At 36.6% G+C, this 21,278-nt stretch overlaps 1 protein-coding gene across 8 annotated transcripts; it reads right to left on the bottom strand.

Annotated features, from left to right (window-relative positions):
• Positions 1-247: 247 nt before the first annotated feature.
• Positions 248-17,620, bottom strand: LOC109990999 (uncharacterized). Of its 8 annotated transcripts, XM_065950735.1 has the most exons (16): positions 17,538-17,620; positions 17,312-17,363; positions 15,519-15,586; positions 14,825-14,916; positions 14,599-14,650; positions 12,534-12,625; positions 12,308-12,359; positions 10,243-10,334; positions 8,930-8,962; positions 8,810-8,847; positions 8,348-8,422; positions 6,535-6,588; positions 5,777-6,409; positions 5,632-5,679; positions 3,151-4,341; positions 248-2,997 (listed from the first exon to the last, which is right to left on the bottom strand). In XM_065950735.1, exons 11-16 carry the CDS (start codon positions 8,379-8,381, stop codon positions 1,430-1,432), a joined length of 3,528 nt encoding a protein of 1,175 aa, XP_065806807.1. In that variant the 5' UTR covers positions 8,382-8,422; positions 8,810-8,847; positions 8,930-8,962; positions 10,243-10,334; positions 12,308-12,359; positions 12,534-12,625; positions 14,599-14,650; positions 14,825-14,916; positions 15,519-15,586; positions 17,312-17,363; positions 17,538-17,620; the 3' UTR covers positions 248-1,429. The 8 variants fall into 8 exon arrangements, with proteins under 8 accessions (XP_065806807.1, XP_065806792.1, XP_065806803.1 ...); XM_065950720.1 differs by lacking the exon at positions 8,930-8,962 and having other exon boundaries at positions 8,810-8,861; XM_065950731.1 differs by lacking the exon at positions 8,930-8,962 and having other exon boundaries at positions 8,810-8,874.
• Between the last annotated feature and the right edge of the window lie 3,658 nt (positions 17,621-21,278).

A 21,278-nucleotide genomic window follows, 5' to 3' on the forward strand; every position in this document is an offset into this window, starting at 1 on the left:
GGTTTCTATAAGAGCCTTGTTTACAACGTGGCTACTATTGACTGGTTAAATTTTAACCGGACATAAAAAGTACAATTTAAAAGTCAACTTTAAAAACTAAATCATGAAAGGTAGCAGCTGCTGATCCGGCGGATAATCAATCACTCTGTAGATTAGATGATATTCATATATCTTCAGGTCTATTAAATGTCAGATCACATAGTAAGAGTATTACTTCCCCATGATAAAGGCAACAACTGAAAATATATTGTTTTGTTCAGATATTTTTAATTATGACAGACAGAAAAAAGAAAAACATAACAAGTTTTACCTCAGAACATTTCTACAAAAATAAGTAAACTTGAAAAAAATACCAAAATATTTCCTTAAAATCCTTGATGTTCATTATTTGAATAAATGAAATAACTTGAATGTGTATAACCAACTATAGGAAACGAAAAAACATATTTTACAATAAAAGACAATTAAAAAAAAAAAATAGTATTTCTTCCCTATGATAAAGGTGACGTCTGAAAAGGTGTTATTTTGTATAGATTATATTTAGTATCAGAAATAGAACAAAGAAAAACAAAACAGATCGAGGAAAACATCCTATCTGAACATAGCAAGTCTGTCTCTTTATCAGCTTTATGGTTTCACTCCAAAACCAATTTTAAAATAGACAAGGTGGTGAGGTGAGGTTGTAAAATCCTTGCAGAAGCATTTATCCTTTAATGGGTCGTCTTTACCATCATGCCCTTTATGGAATAACCCCATATTCTGAGTTTGATTGTGGAGATGAAGGACCCTGGAACTTCAAAAGACTGTACATGGAAAATAAGCCATATGATTGAATTCAATGTAAATGAACTGCCCCCCCCCCCCTCTCTTCATGTGCATACTGCATCTGAAGAATATACTTATATTTACATTTATAGCACTTGTTTATATTTGTAGCATCCCATTGATCCAGCCATATATACCCAATAATTCAATTTGTTTTTTAGTCTACATCTGTAAATTTTGTAATTACTGTACATAGCACAGACTCTTGCAATTTCTGCTTATTTGCACTTCTGGTGAGATGCCAAACCTCATTTTGTTACTCTATACTTGTATATGTGTAATGACAATAAAGTTGAATCTCATCTCATCTCATCTGCATCACCGCAAATTTATCCTTTTTATTAGGGCTTTTTATTATAAGTATTGTGTGTTTATTTCATCACGTCCTAGAATGTTTTTTGGGAAACATTAGCGATAACTTAGACATGTATTTTATCAAAAGTCTCTTCAGGTCCTTCTTCGACACTGTTGCGCATGTTTCAGGGGGATTTGTTGTTTATCAACAAGTCATTTAGAAGAAACTTCTTTGTGGTCCAGCAAAAACACAAAACAAAACAGACGGTGTTCAATCAACTGACGTCATTATCAAGAGTTGATGGAACCTTTAGAGGATGATACAACTGCTTTTGTATATTTGTTTCATTTCATTTATTTCTTGTTCGTGCTTTTTCTTCAATTCCTCTCTTTCTTCTTTCAGATGTTTTTCTTTGCTTTTTGAGAGGTTTTGTAAAAGACTGTAATCTTTGTCATGTCTCTCTTCTGCCTTGTGCAGTTGTCTTTCTTGTCTTTGCTTCAACTCACACATTTCCTCCATGTGTTTCTCTATCAGTGCATTGAAGTCCTTCATGTATTTCTGTCTGAAATCATTGAGTTCTTCAGCTTGTTTTCTGGCCTCCACTTCATACTTATTCTTCATTTCCTTCATTTGTTTCTTGTGGTTTTCCTCCAATTCTCTTCTCTCCTTCTCCTCCTGTTCTCTTCTGTCTTTGTCCTCTTCCTTTCTTTTCTTTTCATTAATCTCTCTTTCTTTTTCATATTCATCTTGGAGCTTTTTAAGTTTTGCTCGTTCCTCCTGTTGTCTCTGTTCATCTTCTTGTGTCCGTTTTGTCCACCATTCTCTTCTTTCTTTCTCCCAAGTCTCTTGTTGCTTTCTCATCTCTTCTCTAGTCTCCTCCAGCTTTTTGTCTGTGGTTTCCTTTGATTCTGATTCTGATTTTATCTGTTTCTCCAAAGCTGAGAGTTTCTGTTCCCATTCCTGTTTCTTAATTTCTTCCTCTTGCTCTCTTTTCCTGTTTTCTTTTTCTCTCTTTTGCTGTTCTTTCTTTCTCTCCTCACACTCCTTGTTGATCCTCTCCTGCTTTTCTTGGAGTTGTTTTTCTCTCAGTTGTCGCTCCTTTTCAATTTCTATTCTCTGTTCTTCTATTCTTCTTTCCTTTTCTTTCATTTCTTCCTCGTGTTTCTTTTGAAGCTCCTCCCTCTCTCTCTTCATCTCTTCTTCTTTCTCCTTCAAGAGTCTCTCCATTTCTTTCTTTATAGCGGCTTCAGCTTCTTGCAGCATCTCATTGGTGTAGCAGCTGCCTCCATTAGTTCTCACCATTTCTTCAATCTTGGTTATCAGCTCACTGACTTGAGTTCTGTTTTGTTCCTCGTAGTTATCAAACACGTGGTATCTTCCTCCACAGTCAGCAATCAGTTTCTTAAAGGAATCATCACATTCCTCTTCAAAGTATTCTTCAATGGACTTGTTATCATGCTTTAATGAATCTCCTCTAGTTAGAAGAACGATGGTGAACTTTTCAGCATTCTTCCCAAAGCCTTCCTTGATGAGTTTTAATGTCTCCTTCTCCTCTGATGTAAATCTGCCGATTTGTAACACCAACAGGAAGACATGTGGTCCTGGAGCCAGAAGACTGATGCATTTAATCATCTCTTCTTGAACCTCTTCATGGGACAAAGTTGTGTCAAACAGACCAGGAGTGTCAACCACAGTGACCGGACGACCATTCACATCACTTTGTACTTTCTGACACAATTTGGTGATTGATGTTTGGGATGATTTGGCTTTAAATGTCTTTCCTCCTAGAATGGTGTTTCCTGAAGAACTCTTCCCATTGCCAGTCTTCCCTACCAGCACAATCCTGAGACTCTCTTCACTCAGCTTCTCATAATCACCTGTGAAAAAAGAGGGCCTAAAGTTACCTTCAATGCTGAACATTTATTTTGAACAATATAGAATTAAAGGTATGATTAACAATAGGTTGTTTATAAAAAAAATAAGTGAATTAGTATAATTTATGTTTACAAGTTAAAATAAATAATACTTACAGATGACTGGGTCTTTTGTTTTCAGGTTCTTCAGCTCAGCCTGTAGTGTCGCGATTTTTTCTATTTGGGCTTGTGCAAATGTTTGTGTTGTGAAGATGGATGATTTGAATTTATCTTTGTGCATCTTTTCCACCATGTCCAGCAGCTCTGGGATCTGCTGCTTGTCCCTGATGTTTAGAACCAAGGATCTTCCTCCACAGCTCTGAAGAAGCTCCTGGATGGACTTGGTTTCATTTAGAAAGTTAACAACAGTTGGATCTGAGGGATCTGACTCAACAGTGAACAGCAACACAGTGATGTCATTGAATCGACTCCCAAATGTGTTCTTGACGGTCTCCAACTCTCCTTTGTCTTCATCAGTGAGTGGACCCACAGGTAGAACCAGGATGAAGGCACGGAAGCCCTCAGGATCACTGAGAGAGACACACCTGAATGATTCCTTCATCACCTCCTCCTGAGGTTTTCCATACAGGGCAGGAAGCTCCACCAGGGAAACCCAATGTCCACACACCTCTCCCTGATGTTTAACACACTCTGATGAGCTGGAGACTGAATGAAGATCTGTCTGACCTAAAATGGCCTCAGCTGCTGAAGTCTTCCCTGCTCCTCTCCTTCCACACAGAACCAGGCTCAAAGCTGCTTTCATAAGACCAGACTTTGGGGCGACTGAATCCTCAATGAAGGTGAGAAAGGTTCCTTTGTTTTCATGAAGAGTTTTCTCAATCTTTTGCATTAATACATCACGGTTGTTGTCAGCCATACTGTAGTGTCGTTCTCCACAGTCTTTAATGAGACTTCTAAAAGAGACACCTGTTTTATCCTCCTTATGTGTGCTGATGACCACTGAGTGTTTGAAAGCATCTTGACCAAACAAACTCAGGATGAACTTCAGTGTTTGTCTGTTTTCTTCAGTGAAATCAGAAGGTTTCACTAACAGCAGCACAACATTTGGTCCAGGAGGACAGAGACTCACAGCCTTCTTCATCTCTTCTCTCAGCCTTTTCACAGAAACACTGAAAACATCTGGAGTTTTCACAACTGTTAGAGGTTTTCCTCTCCATTCTCCACTCTCCACCACTTGTTTGGCTGCAAAAGGCATTGATATGAAGCCTGAGCTGTGTTGTTCTTTTCCAGTGATAAAGTCTCCAAGTTTTGTTGTTTTGTCGTCTGTCCTTAGCAGCAGAATTCTGACTGTAATAGAAAAATAAAATGTAACGTGTAGAGAGACATTAAGTCATGCCACATGGTTAAACTAAAGCTTACATTCTGTTTTCTATATTTAGCTTTCAATGGTTTAATGAAAGGAAAACTCATAATCTTCATGTTAGCGTCTAATTAGCTTAATCAAGACAGTAACAGGAAAATATGAACCATTAAATCAATGTCTGTCTGTGTGTGTCTGTTCATACCTACATAATCATTATATATATTTATATTCCTCAACCTGTTTACAAACTGTTAAACCGTCACATTAAAACAGGAAGTATACAGTAATTTACATGTATGCTTCCTGATTTAATGTGTCCATAACTTTTACTTTATTACAGCATAACTTTTTCTAAGCAGTTTACACAAATACATACAAATACACTTTATTACTTTTTTAACTTCTGCACTTTACAGTGCTGGACCTTGCATATATAAACTTACAGTGATTTTCTGTAATTTTACATACATTTTAACCCCCCAGCCATGGCCACACCCTTTAACAAAACTTAAGCTTTTAATACATTTTATTCTCCAAGGTATCTACGGTACAAAGACCTTTTTAAACCACTAACTGTGTTGCCTCTGTTTCTTATCTATTATTTACTGTCCTTTCTATGTTGTTTGCTCATTTCGGGCTGTATGTATGTGTGTGTTTTACTGCTGACTGCAAAACAAATTGCCCTCTAGCAGGGATAATAAAGACAACCTTGGACCTTGAACCTTGTTCATGGCTTAAATAGGCATTATTTTAATTATACAACTCACTCTTTTGGTGAGTCTGGTGATGCTCCAGATTCCTTCCTGTTAAAAGGCAGTTTTTACCTGCCACTGTAACTTGCTCATGGTAGATTAATGTTGGGTCTTTGTAAATAATATAAAGAGTACCGTCTAGATCTACTATCTACTATTTTTGTGTCTAAAGACAGCATTTGTTATGAATTGGCACTATACAAATAAAGATTGATTGATTGTAAATCAGTACAAAATGGCTCACCACCTTTTGCATTATGGGCATGGGCCCAAGTTGTTTTTTAGTGCGGGAGCTGAACTTTGTACTGCTATCAGATAATATAGTCAAGTCTCTATTGGATACCGGTTTCACATTTTTGGATACAATATATTTATAATAATAAAAAAAAAAAAGTGATTATAATTTCCCAAGTTTTCTCTAAAGGGAGATGAGTTTTTGGGGGATAAGGGTCAACCATAGTGGCGCCAATATTGTACTGGTCAGTAATAATAAAATGTGTCTATTTATGAAAGTTTACTTACTTTCCCCTGAGGGAGGGGGTGTCACCCTGTTATCCTTGATAAGAAGACCTGTTAAAAGATGACATCATTGACTATCAGCTTCATATTCTCATGAGATCAGTAATGATTTTGAGTTTAAACATTTTGATTAGAACAGATCTCTTACCAGAAGACATAACAGCATCCAGGATTCTGGGCCTTGTTTCCTTTTGTTGTATTCTTTGTATATCATCAGGGGCATCCATGAACACTTCACAGCTGACATGCTCTCCATTGTGTTCTTTCACGATTTGACCCAAACGTGTCAACAGCTCTGGAAGTTCAAGGTTTGCCTCCGCCAAATATCTGTATCTACATTCTATGATCATCTCTTTTAAGGGTTGATTTTGCAAATGTATTTTAACAACACTTGAGCCCTGCTCTCTGGGTGTTGATATCAGTATCAGTGAATGATCAAATGACTGATCACTGAAGCATTTAAGAACTCTACAGAATTTCTGTTTGTGTTCCTCAGTGAAGTCATCAGGCTGGAGAACCAACAGGAACACATGAGGACCAGGATCAGAGAGTCTCACACAGTCTGTCAGATGTTCTTTCAGTTTGTCTTCAGAGATGGTGGCATGAAGCAGATCTGGAGTGTTGATAAGAACTATGTCTTTCTCCTTTATTTGTCTCCTGACTTGCTCACATTGGTCTGCTTCTTTTCCAGTGTTGAACACAGTCTCTCTCATTATGAAGTTCCCCACTGAACTCCTCTCAGACCATGAGTTCCCCAGCAGGACAACCCTCAACTCAGACACTGTGAAAAGAACATTTTAAACAGATCCAGTTTTCTTGGTTTATTTTGGGATTTGATTACCTACTGTTTTTACAGATGTGACCAAAACAGATATTCTTATACAAATGGATAGAAGTTTTACTCACTGTCAGGTGGCAACCATCCCATACTGTTACAGCGCCTCAGGGGATGCAGATCATCTATGATTGAAACAAGTACATTTTGTCATGGGTGTGCACAGTCTTTCATGACATTTTACACATAAATAAAGTAGAAATCTACGGAGCCAATCAAAAGAAACGAACAGTCAATCAGCTGGCTATCCAGCGCGAGCCACATGCGAAAACGGATGAGAGGGGAGATGACTGCTAGAAGTCAGAGACGTCGTATTTAAGTTAATGTTCTGCTTGTTCAACAGTCGTTTGATGTATTGATACTTTTAACATTCAGGGAGGATTTGATTTGCAATTTTCATCGTCTTTTTTTTCTTTTGGCGCTCTGGATTTTCCTTTGGCGCTGGGTAAAACCTCTTTGGGGGGCGCCAAAGAATTGTTTATGCAGGAAAAACCCTGTTTTATGCTTCTTACCCAAAATAACTTTGTATCAGTTTTTCTGTTTGTGTGTTTTCCCTCTTTAATAATTCACTTTGAGAACACACAGAGATGAGTTTGAACACATACTGGAGTTCATGTATTTTGAACACAGTTAGGTGGTCCAACAGCACAAGGTAAGAAAATAGCCCAATAACAGAAATAGAGCAAAATATTGAATGATGGAGGATTAAAAATATCAAATTAAAATGCACAAGGTAAGCTAAAACTATGATGACAAATAAAAGTTAAACTTTATTCAGAGATTTCAGACAATAGTGCCGTACAGTCTGAGAGTGAAATGATCACTTTATGAAGGAGTGCAGGAAAACTTCCTGTTGTGAAATATGTCAACAGAATGAAACATGAAAAATAGGCCTATTATATATATTAGGATGTCAAACCATCGTGAAGAGAGTTACTTAAGAGAAAGAGAAACTTACAAATACTAACTATGTCTGCCTTACATATGCAAACATTGCTTTCATTATTTATTGGCATTAATCTCTTTTAGTTTTGGAATGCAGGTAGACATATAAACTTATTTTGTCCTAAAATATGAAAGAAGGCTAATTGCACTTATATGCTGCACTGTGATATTTTAAGAGGGAATTTTGAATGTGATATGTTTTTCTAAGAAGAAAGCCTTTACTACAGACTCAATCACCATTATATTTCTCTGCATTTAATTCACTATAGGGCTGCACGATATATTGTTACAGCATCGTCATCGCGATGTGAAGAAAAAAATACATATCCATCTGGAGCCGAAAAATATATTTGAGCCTTTCAATTAAGTTTATGTAGCCTGTCTAAGCCCATTCACATTACTATTATATCTAAATGAGCATACATTTCTATATTTTACCACATTACATGCAACACCTCGCATAGTTAGAGCACCTTCTCAGCGCTCTGTCATCTAACCTGCTCAGGGTCGGGCAGAGCGAGAGGAAGCGGTGATGTGAGCGGAGAGGAGGCTGCGGTCAGACTTCAAGCCTTTTGTTATACTGTTCACATCGCTTTTTAAATGTGGCCTGTATCAGACTCCTGTGGCAAGCTTGCACTTTTCTTGTCTTTTGACTACTCAAAGTGCTTTTACACCACACGTCACACCTACACACTGATGGTAGAGGTTGCTAAGTCAACTGTCCATCACTATTACTTGGGGTTAAGTATCTTGCCCAAGGACACATCAGACATGTGGCTGCAGGAGCTGGAGATCGAACCCTGACCTTCCAGTTGAGAGACATACTCTATCAGACTCCATCAAACACAGACTAAACATATCAGGACCTCATGGTTCTGACCAACTGTCAATTTAGTAGTAAGAATCTTTTTATTCTTTTTATTGGTCAGTTTCACTCACCTGCTGAGTTTGCTTTGCAATTTCTTCTCATCATGATTGATTTTCTTTTTGATTTAAAAGACAGTTACACAGCACCTAAAATTAAACAAGAAATAGATGTAGAATCAGAGGTGGGAAAATAAGTGTTATGTGTTATTATTAATTTAGAGTTTTCTATAAAAAACAAATTACCTTCACAATCATCCCTGAATGAAACTGTATTATAGGATAGCGTATATACTTTTTATTGCACTAGTTATAGTGGTCATATAAAGTTAATATGTAACCAATGACCCTTTACACTGAACTTTAGACTATGGTGTTAGAAACTTAAGATCTGTACTTAATAAAATAAAAACACATCAAGAGTTCCTTTTCAGCATACAAGACACCATGTCAAGTTTACAGCATCTTCATTTGTTTCCTAATTTAAAGTTAAAAACAACACACTTTCAACTGATATTGATCTGAGTTATTACTTACCTGAGGTGGGTGTTGCTGTTGTCTTAGGTTGTCGGTCTCACCTCATGGATTTCTGAAAAGTATTACTACATGTATAGTTCATAAAATAACGTTGAAAAATACAGACAGTAAAGCTGGTCCAGTTAATCAGCATTCCTGAAGAGTCAGTGTTCACTGAAGGTTCAGAAACAATCACTATTTAGTGTTCAATCCACATCGCTGCTAAGTGTTTCCCATGAGATTTCATGAGACTATGGTGGGGGGACACCGAACCCTCTAGAGGGGTCCGGGTGCATTCACCCCTGTGAGAAAAATGTGTACATTTTAAAGTTAAATGCATCAATTTTGTGCTCTTGTAGTGCACTTAGCTAAATGACTTTAAATAAAAAGTGAATTTGCGGTGTACTGGTCCTACTCCTCGTTCAGTTATGATTATCGTTCCTCTCAAGCTCCAGCCTCTTTGGATCATTTCTCCAAAACATGCTTCTATTTTATGACGTCATACTATTTGCTGCGCAGAAGCATATTTGATTAATTAATTGTAATGTTCAGCATTTTAAATACTTAGACTATTAACAGCAGCTCAAACGATTTAAGAACATTTCAAAAGACAACAAACCTCACACTGAAGGTTCAGAAGTGGTTTATGGCCAGTTAATAGTTTATAATAAACAGTGCAGGGAGGGTGAGCGCGCATTGTAGCAGTTTGGACGGCATCAGTCTGTTCACAGAGACTGCAGTCTGCCATGTAGTTCACAGGTTAACATGTAAACTGTAGAGCAGATGATCAATTTAACTTTTTGTTTCTTGTCCGTCCACTTCATGCGCAATAGCACAATTCAGGACTCTCGCTCGCCCGTAGGTCTCCCTCTCTCTCCCTCTGCGGACCCACCTTTATCTTTAAATGCACATTTTTGACATACTGAGGAAGAGAAAGTCTTGAAAATGTCAATGAATGTCTGCTCTAATGTGAAGACTTGTAAGTAAACTTAAAGTGCAGTTTTTTAAGACAACAGGTGAGCAGCTGAGATGCGGAGCTGCACGGCGTCTTTAAGGTAAATTGATTTGTTCCGCTCTTTCAGAAGTTGTTTTGCAGGTTCTAAAAGAATATTCAGCTAGAATTTCGAAAACTAGGGTTACAAATAGTTATGCTGTTTTGTCTGATAGGTTGATCTTTACAAAAGCTCCGAACGGCTGAGAGTTGTAACACTCTGCAGGAGGTAAACAAGATACGGACCGTTTTAGGTAACAGACATAAAAACAATCACACATTCTGGTGTAGGCTACTGCAGCCACACATCACATTTAACGGGGTAAACTGTACTTTAAATGTTCTTATAGTTGATAATAATTCCATGATGCTAGCGGGGCAAATTAATGGGAAACACTACTGCTTTTCTAAACTGAATGCACATTTGTTTGTCAGAATTTATATTTCGGTTGTGTTTACTCACCAGAAGAGATTGTCTTTGTCACCAGATACCTCTCTGAAATAACAGACTCCCCTGAGACAACCTTTCCTTTCAGCAGAGCGGGCAGATGATATCTGTTATAAATGATCAGATTTGATATCACTTTAACGACTTAGTTAATATTTAATTTGCCCTTCAGTTTTATATCACAGAGAACTGGAAAGCCGGATACGGATCCTGTTCAGCACTTTAGATTTTTCTTAATCATAAAGTACTTTACTTCACCTCCAACTTACCAAATACATAAATCTATATTTAAGAAATATCACACGAGATGGAGTGATGCAGCCTTGTGCTGAAGACATGTATATGTTGTTATTTGTAATGTCAAACTGGCTTGTAATACCATTTTGATGTTATTTGTCCCATTAGGCCAACATTTTCAATGACATTGAATTGTGGGATTCACAAACAGATGGCCGTGGTTGCTATGTCAACTGTCCATCACTATTACTTGGGGTAAAGTGTTGTGAAGAATAAATCTTATTTTGTCCAATTACAGTCACTTGGTAACCAATACCATAGCAACATAAAACAAATCTAACAATTTAGAGTCTTTCACTTCAAAGAGGAAAAGACACAAAACACCCTAACCGCCAATTTCATAGTCCAATAATTCTCTCCTTGTAAATGTTCTTGAACTGAAATATCTGAACACAGCTCTTCAAATCATTATTTAAAGAATTCTACAATTTAATTCCTACAACGGAAATACACATCTGTTTTTAAGTTGTCCGTGCAAACTAATGCTTAAAATTAAAATTCCTTCTTCTGAACTAAAAACAAACATCTTTTGTAAACTCTCTGGTAATACTTTACTCTGAACATAACCACAAGTGTCTGTAACTCAACTTAACCTTTCAGTTTCAACCTACCTGACCTTATAAACAGCCTGTTGTTGTTCTCTCTATAGTTGACTTTATGAATGATTCTTATCACCCTGTTCTTTAAAATAAATAATGGATTCATGTTAGAAGCGTATATGTTACCCCACACTTCAACACAATAACTGAGATAAGGCAAAATAAGTGAAAAATACAAAATCCTCAGCACCTTATAATCCAAAAGAAACTTTGCTTTGTTTTTAAACAAATATATTCTTGGACACCTTTTTTTAACATGAGCTATATGGGTTTTCCACATTATATTATAATAATAACTTTATTTATATAGCACCTTTAAAAAGAAATGTTTACAAAGTGCTGTGACAGACAGAGCAAATACAGGAACACAACAACAGAACAGAGATCAACAGACGGGCCAAACAGAGAGGGCAAACATAATATAAATGCAAATAACAGGAATAGGGTAGATACAACAAGCAGGTATGAAGAGGCAGTTCAATTTAATGAAGGAAAATTAGTTTAAAATCAACTGGGAGAGAACAACATTAAAATTGAGGGAGAGTGGGACGACATCACATCACAGGCTGTAAACACAGAATGAAGATAAAAAGAAGGGATAAACGAGAGATGGTTAGATGAATAAAGCAACAGAGGGCTGAAGAGTTTAACGCTAAAAGGAGTAGGAATTAAAAAAGACTAAGAGGAGTAAAATTAATACTGAAAGGGATAAATTTAAAGGCTAAAACATTTACAAAATAGATGTATAAAAAGGTTAAAAGCAATACAATTAATAAAAGAAGGGATAGATTAATATAAATCTTTAAAGGAGCAATCATATAAAAGTGAGTTTTAAGAAGTGATTTAAAAGATGCCACTGACTCTGTCCACCTTATCTCCTCAGGCAGGTCGTTCCAAAGTCGAGGGGCTCTGATTATGGGATATCTTATATTATTCTTCTTTATTGCACTAGTTATAGTGGTCATAGTTAATATGTAACCAATAAACCTTTACGCTGAACTTTAGACTATGGTGTTAGAAACTTAAGAGTCTTATCTGTACTTAATAAAATAAAAACACATCAACAGTTCCTTTTCAACATATAAGACACCATGTCAAGTTTACAGCATCTTCATTTGTTTCTTAATTTAAAGTTAAAAACAAAACAACTTAATCTGACAATCAACCTCTGAGTCATTACTTACCTGAGGTGGGTGTTGCTGTTGTCTTAGGTTGTCGGGCTCACCTCATTGATTTCTGAAAAATATACCACTTTTTTAGTTTATACAATAACTTTGAACTTCTGAATAATCAACGTTTACCTAAAGGGTTAGAAACAATCACTATTTACTCTGCAATCCACAACAGTTCTTTTCTAAACTGAATGCACATTTGTTTGTCAGAATTTATATTTCGGTTGTGTTTACTCACCAGAAGAGATTGTCTTTGTCACCAGATACCTCTCTGAAATAACAGACTCCCCTGAGACAACCTTTCCTTTCAGCAGAGCGGGCAGATGATATCTGTTATAAATGATCAGATTTGATATCACTTTAACGACTTAGTTAATATTTAATTTGCCCTTCAGTTTTATATCACAGAGAACTGGAAAGCCGGATACGGATCCTGTTCAGCACTTTAGATTTTTCTTAATCATAAAGTACTTTACTTCACCTCCAACTTACCAAATACATAAATCTATATTTAAGAAATATCACACGAGATGGAGTGATGCAGCCTTGTGCTGAAGACATGTATATGTTGTTATTTGTAATGTCAAACTGGCTTGTAATACCATTTTGATGTTATTTGTCCCATTAGGCCAACATTTTCAATGACATTGAATTGTGGGATTCACAAACAGATGGCCGTGGTTGCTATGTCAACTGTCCATCACTATTACTTGGGGTAAAGTGTTGTGAAGAATAAATCTTATTTTGTCCAATTACAGTCACTTGGTAACCAATACCATAGCAACATAAAACAAATCTAACAATTTAGAGTCTTTCACTTCAAAGAGGAAAAGACACAAAACACCCTAACCGCCAATTTCATAGTCTAATAATTCTCTCCTTGTAAATGTTCTTGAACTGAAATATCTGAACACAGCTCTTCAAATCATTATTTAAAGAATTCTACAATTTAATTCCTACAACGGAAATACACATCTGTTTTTAAGTTGTCCGTGCAAACTAATGCTTAAAATTAAAATTCCTTCTTCTGAACTAAAAACAAACATCTTTTGTAAACTCTCTGGTAATACTTTACTCTGAACATAACCACAAGTGTCTGTAACTCAACTTAACCTTTCAGTTTCAACCTACCTGACCTTATAAACAGCCTGTTGTTGTTCTCTCTATAGTTGACTTTATGAATGATTCTTATCACCCTGTTCTTTAAAATAAATAATGGATTCATGTTAGAAGCGTATATGTTACCCCACACTTCAACACAATAACTGAGATAAGGCAAAATAAGTGAAAAATACAAAATCCTCAGCACCTTATAATCCAAAAGAAACTTTGCTTTGTTTTTAAACAAATATATTCTTGGACACCTTTTTTTAACATGAGCTATATGGGTTTTCCACATTATATTATAATAATAACTTTATTTATATAGCACCTTTAAAAAGAAATGTTTACAAAGTGCTGTGACAGACAGAGCAAATACAGGAACACAACAACAGAACAGAGATCAACAGGCGGGCCAAACAGAGAGGGCAAACATAATATAAATGCAAATAACAGGAATAGGGTAGATACAACAAGCAGGTATGAAGAGGCAGTTCAATTTAATGAAGGAAAATTAGTTTAAAATCAACTGGGAGAGAACAACATTAAAATTGAGGGAGAGTGGGACGACATCACATCACAGGCTGTAAACACAGAATGAAGATAAAAAGAAGGGATAAACGAGAGATGGTTAGATGAATAAAGCAACAGAGGGCTGAAGAGTTTAACGTTAAAAGGAGTAGGAATTAAAAAAGACTAAGAGGAGTAAAATTAATACTGAAAGGGATAAATTTAAAGGCTAAAACATTTACAAAATAGATGTATAAAAAGGTTAAAAGCAATACAATTAATAAAAGAAGGGATAGATTAATATAAATCTTTAAAGGAGCAATCATATAAAAGTGAGTTTTAAGAAGTGATTTAAAAGATGCCACTGACTCTGTCCACCTTATCTCCTCAGGCAGGTCGTTCCAAAGTCGAGGGGCTCTGATCATGGGATATCTTATATTATTCTTCTTTATTGCACTAGTTATAGTGGTCATAGTTAATATGTAACCAATAAACCTTTACGCTGAACTTTAGACTATGGTGTTAGAAACTTAAGAGTCTTATCTGTACTTAATAAAATAAAAACACATCAACAGTTCCTTTTCAACATATAAGACACCATGTCAAGTTTACAGCATCTTCATTTGTTTCTTAATTTAAAGTTAAAAACAAAACAACTTAATCTGACAATCAACCTCTGAGTCATTACTTACCTGAGGTGGGTGTTGCTGTTGTCTTAGGTTGTCGGGCTCACCTCATTGATTTCTGAAAAATATACCACTTTTTTAGTTTATACAATAACTTTGAACTTCTGAATAATCAACGTTTACCTAAAGGGTTAGAAACAATCACTATTTACTCTGCAATCCACAACAGTTCTTTTCTAAACTGAATGCACATTTGTTTGTCAGAATTTATATTTCGGTTGTGTTTACTCACCAGAAGAGATTGTCTTTGTCACCAGATACCTCTCTGAAATAACAGACTCCCCTGAGACAACCTTTCCTTTCAGCAGAGCGGGCAGATGATATCTGTTATAAATGATCAGATTTGATATCACTTTAACGACTTAGTTAATATTTAATTTGCCCTTCAGTTTTATATCACAGAGAACTGGAAAGCCGGATACGGATCCTGTTCAGCACTTTAGATTTTTCTTAATCATAAAGTACTTTACTTCACCTCCAACTTACCAAATACATAAATCTATATTTAAGAAATATCACACGAGATGGAGTGATGCAGCCTTGTGCTGAAGACATGTATATGTTGTTATTTGTAATGTCAAACTGGCTTGTAATACCATTTTGATGTTATTTGTCCCATTAGGCCAACATTTTCAATGACATTGAATTGTGGGATTCACAAACAGATGGCCGTGGTTGCTATGTCAACTGTCCATCACTATTACTTGGGGTAAAGTGTTGTGCCCAAGGACACATCAGACATGTGGCTGCAGGAGCTGGAGATTGAACCCTGACCTTCCAGTTGACAGAAAACAGACTCTACCATCACCCCACTTCATAAACTTTGGTTATCAAACAAATACTAAACACATCAGGACCTCGTGGTTCTGACCAACTGTCAACTTAAGTAGAATTGTATTTATTCAGATTTGGTCAGTTTCACTCACCTGCTGGGTTTGCTTTGACATTTTTTCTCATCATGATTGCTTTTCTTTAAAAGGCAGTTACAGAGCACCTAAAGTTAAACAAGAAACAGATGTAGAATCAGAGGTGTTAAAATAATGTGTTCATATTCATAGAGATGAAAAGTTAGTTGTGAAAAAGTTAAATCAGCATAATTCAAGTCTAACAAAAACATACAGAGGTACAATATTTAGATCTCAAATATGTTGTGTTATTATTAATTCAGTTTTCTTAAAAAAAAAAAAAAAAAATCAAGTTACCTTCACAATCTTCCCTGAATAAAACTGTATTTTTTTTTTTTTTTAATTTTAATAAAAAAAAAATTCTTTTCATTTTCATTTATTTGTTCCGCACATGTCAAAACACACAACGTTCACAGAAAACACGATTCACAATGTATCGCAATCCATGTTCGGAAAGGGGCAGGGAGAAGAATAAATCTTATTTTGTCCAATTACAATCACTTGGTAACCAATACCATAGCAACATAAAACAAATCTAACAATTTAGAGTCTTTCACTTCAAAGAGGAAAAGACACAAAACACCCTAACCGCCAATTTCATAGTCTAATAATTCTCTCCTTGTAAATGTTCTTGAACTGAAATATCTGAACACAGCTCTTCAAATCATTATTTAAAGAATTCTACAATTTAATTCCTACAACGGAAATACACATCTGTTTTTAAGTTGTCCGTGCAAACTAATGCTTAAAATTAAAATTCCTTCTTCTGAACTAAAAACAAACATCTTTTGTAAACTCTCTGGTAATACTTTACTCTGAACATAACCACAAGTGTCTGTAACTCAACTTAACCTTTCAGTTTCAACCTACCTGACCTTATAAACAGCCTGTTGTTGTTCTCTCTATAGTTGACTTTATGAATGATTCTTATCACCCTGTTCTTTAAAATAAATAATGGATTCATGTTAGAAGCGTATATGTTACCCCACACTTCAACACAATAACTGAGATAAGGCAAAATAAGTGAAAAATACAAAATCCTCAGCACCTTATAATCCAAAAGAAACTTTGCTTTGTTTTTAAACAAATATATTCTTGGACACCTTTTTTTAACATGAGCTATATGGGTTTTCCACATTATATTATAATAATAACTTTATTTATATAGCACCTTTAAAAAGAAATGTTTACAAAGTGCTGTGACAGACAGAGCAAATACAGGAACACAACAACAGAACAGAGATCAACAGGCGGGCCAAACAGAGAGGGCAAACATAATATAAATGCAAATAACAGGAATAGGGTAGATACAACAAGCAGGTATGAAGAGGCAGTTCAATTTAATGAAGGAAAATTAGTTTAAAATCAACTGGGAGAGAACAACATTAAAATTGAGGGAGAGTGGGACGACATCCCATCACAGGCTGTAAACACAGAATGAAGATAAAAAGAAGGGATAAACGAGAGATGGTTAGATGAATAAAGCAACAGAGGGCTGAAGAGTTTAACGTTAAAAGGAGTAGGAATTAAAAAAGACTTAGAGGAGTAAAATATCTTATATTATTCTTCTTTATTGCACTAGTTATAGTGGTCATAGTTAATATGTAACCAATAAACCTTTACGCTGAACTTTAGACTATGGTGTTAGAAACTTAAGAGTCTTATCTGTACTTAATAAAATAAAAACACATCAACAGTTCCTTTTCAACATATAAGACACCATGTCAAGTTTACAGCATCTTCATTTGTTTCTTAATTTAAAGTTAAAAACAAAACAACTTAATCTGACAATCAACCTCTGAGTCATTACTTACCTGAGGTGGGTGTTGCTGTTGTCTTAGGTTGTCGGGCTCAGCTCATTGATTTCTGAAAAATATACCACTTTTTTAGTTTATACAATAACTTTGAACTTCTGAATAATCAACATTTACCTAAAGGGTTAGAAACAATCACTATTTACTCTGCAATCCACAACAGTTCTTTTCTAAACTGAATGCACATTTGTTTGTCAGAATTTATATTTCGGTTGTGTTTACTCACCAGAAGAGATTGTCTTTGTCACCAGATACCTCTCTGAAATAACAGACTCCCCTGAGACAACCTTTCCTTTCAGCAGAGCGGGCAGATGATATCTGTTATAAATGATCAGATTTGATATCACTTTAACGACTTAGTTAATATTTAATTTGCCCTTCAGTTTTATATCACAGAGAACTGGAAAGCCGGATACGGATCCTGTTCAGCACTTTATATTGTTCTTAAGCATAAAGTACTTTACTTCACCTCCAACTTACCAAATACATAAATCTATATTTGTAATTAAAATATATATGTTATGATAACTTCATCCACAAATAAATGGATGGTTTTAATCATGTTGTATTAAGTTCTTATCAACAGCAGGTTTATAACATACAGTAAAAGGCAGACAGCCCTGCCCCTATTTGAATCCCGACTAAAGTACAGACACAAACTGAGTGTATGCTACATCACATTGCAGTCTAACCGCCCTTTTCTGAACCATTCAAGTTGCCTGCTTCTAAGGCTGCACACAGCATCAGATCAGCAGCTGTGGCCAAATAAAGGTTCACTTTTCATTTCAAATAAGACTTTGCTTTCAAAATAAAGACTGTCATGGTTATCATATATATTACACTGTGTTCCCTTTAAATAATAAAGGCCTCAGTTAGCTATGGCTAGCTGTATTGTATAAACATAAGCACGTTACATCACTGAGACTGAGTAACTGAGTAAGTAAAAAGGGAAAAAAAAACTTACCAAACAAACATGGAAGCTTACCCTCTCTTTTCGTGGGGTCGTCTTCGTCTGAAGAAAATGTCCTCCGTGTATAAAGGCTCCTCAAAGTTTTCACCTGTCTCCAACATTACCATCATGTTCTTGATTCATCTTAATAGTATTTTCACAGACATACAGAGAGATGCTGAGGAAGGCTATGTTAAACCTTTGAATACACCTTTTGATGTGCAATCTTTCCTGTTTAATATAAATCTTGTGTCACTGTTTTAAAACTTGTAAAAGTTTGGATGCCGTTATTTTTTGACCGTTTTGTAACGTTGTTGACGAGAAGCTTCCTCAACACGCGATTCACATAGGCCTACTGTGAAAGGTGATTCACGTGCAAAAATATAAACTTTTTTCACAAACAAAACCTTGATGAAGAGAGGCAAACTGAGAGAGCAGCGAAATACCTGATCTGGTCTACCCTGTGTACGTGTGTGTGTGTGTGTGTGTGTGTGTGTGTGTGTGTGTGTGTGTGTGTGTGTGTGTGTCAGCCTCCTTCGGTCAGGTGGGGTCCCCCTCTCTAGGCGTGTACCAGATGCAGATGGGCACTCTGACCCTCGAGGTATCGTCTGGAGACATCACCAAGGAGACGTGTGATGTCATCATCAACGCCTCCAATCAAACATTTAACCTTCAATCAGGTGACTGGTTTTTCTCCTCTACATCTTTTTTTCTTGGTTTGATTATCAGAACACAAGTATTTTACTAAACATCACGTCTGCTTACGTCGAGGAATGATTTGGGGAATTGTAATGCTTGCAATATTATTTTCACCTACTCTTGTTATCAAACGTAACCTTGAAGCTTAGGTTGTGCATATAGGTAACAATTCAGTCCACTCACAATACGATCTGATTGACGATACTGGGTTCAAGATAAGATTCTCTAACGAACTAAATTATCTACTGGCAGATCGTTTCTGTTTCAGACTCAGATTCAGAAGGGTTAATTCATTAGGAGAGTCTGTTCCCCAGCTGAGAACCACTTTGTTGCAGTTTGTTTAAATAAAATGCATTACTGTTCATGTTAAAGCTTCATTATAATACCTTTGTTCTCTTATTAAATCTTAGGAGTGTCCAAGGCGATCTTAGACAGCGCTGGAATGAGTGTTCAGATGGAGTGCGCACAAATAGGTATGTAGCTGGAGATCTTAACTGATCTCAGAGTGTCCTAAAGATATCAACATACCATCTGTGCACCTGACCACACCTTATTTTAAGACCAACACACCCATGAGTGCTAACATGGTCCAAAGTTCAATTGCTATAGAGGGCTGCAGGGATGACATATTTTTGTTGGCCAACCCAGAAGTTAGCATTGCCCTGTTCACTTGTGACTTTTATTACTGTTGATGAGTATCAGTGACCTGTTTATATTCTTGTTGACTCAGCACTTTATTCTGTCTGTACTGGAGTGTGTGTGTGTGTGTGTGTGTGTGTGTGTGTGTGTGTGTGTGTGTGTGTGTGTGTGTGTGTGTGTGTGTGTCCTTCTTCAATCCTTCTCATTATATTGATATTTGAGATGAATTGCGATTAGTTAATTACAAAGCCTGTAATTAATTAGATTCATTGTTTTAATGGGCAGCACTAAAGTTTTTACTTAAGCTGTAATGGTGATCTAAATTTTTCTAAAAAGTAACTATTGTAAAGATCTCAGAGATGATTGGTTTCTAATAAAGACTGTTATGGTGTTGTAATGACAGTTCACTGTATTTCATTTACTAATAGGCTTAATTAGCTGCAATGACTACAGGGTTAGCAGTGATAATGTTTCTGAATGAAATGGATGTGGACACAAAACTCGACATGGCTCTCTTAGACCTTAGAAGTTACCGTATTTTCCGCACTATAAGGCGCACTTAAAAGCCTTTAATTTTCTCAAAAAATGACAGTGCGCCTTATAATCCGGAGCGCCTTATATATGGATCAATTGGTTAATTGGTTGATCCATACTGGTTGTACACGGCGCTCAGCGACACTGACTCGGATAATGACGAGAGGGAGCCGGGCATGTTGGATGCCGTACTCGCCCAACTGTTCAATTCGGACACTGAAGAAGAAGAATTCGAGGGATTCGTGGACGGGGAATGAACTGAAAAAGTGAGCTTTACGTGTTATAGGTAACTGAACAATGTTGAGTTATGCACTAACGCAGGGGTGCCCAACCTTTTTTGAACCAAGATCTACTTTTAAAGTTACCAGTCTGCCGAGATCTACCAGTCCACATAGTGAGCCATAGCCTTTACCAACAGCCTACAAACGCATTTAATACTCACACAACAAACAGAAAATAATAAATGAGAGTTCTGTAAAAAATAATGCAGACTACAGACTACAGCAGGCTGCTGTGAGATGATTTTGCTTTTGTTAAATTAGCTGCAGACACGGTGAGAGTGAACAAAGTAAAGTCCAACCGACTGTTTGACCGGGTCACGTGTGTTCCCACCTCGGTCCATACGGATCACGGATCAACTGTGTGCTGTAGCACTAAAAGTAAAAAGTAAAAAGGTTCGCGTGGTGGCTGGCGCTCCAGTGCAAGAGTGTGTGTGTGTGTGTGTGTGTGTGTGTGTGTGCGCGTGCGCGTGCGCGTGTGTGTGTGCGCGTGCGCGTGTGTGTGTGTGCGCGTGTGCGTTTGCGCTGTTTGTTGGTGTGTCTCGTCCCCCGCGATGCTCACAGTCATGACAGCAGAGAGGAGCAGAGAAAAGTAGCTGCAGCTTCATCAAATGCGCTTAATACTCGTAGCATAGTTTCTACATATGACTTTTTGGTAAAACATTTACCCCCCCCCCCTGGTTTTACCTGCACGTCCTTGCGCATGCCTGCACTCTCTCTTGTGCGCGCTCTCTCTCTCTCTCGCTCCCCCGCTCGCCCTCTCGCTCGCTCTCTCATGCATGCAGCAATTTCATGAATAAATGAAAAATTAAATACACACAGGTCGGAAGTATACTTGGGCTCCCAACACAGGTATCGTGTGTGGGAA

This window comes from Labrus bergylta, chromosome 2 (assembly GCF_963930695.1).
Source record: "Labrus bergylta chromosome 2, fLabBer1.1, whole genome shotgun sequence".
In the NCBI taxonomy this organism is placed as follows: domain Eukaryota; kingdom Metazoa; phylum Chordata; class Actinopteri; order Labriformes; family Labridae; genus Labrus; species Labrus bergylta.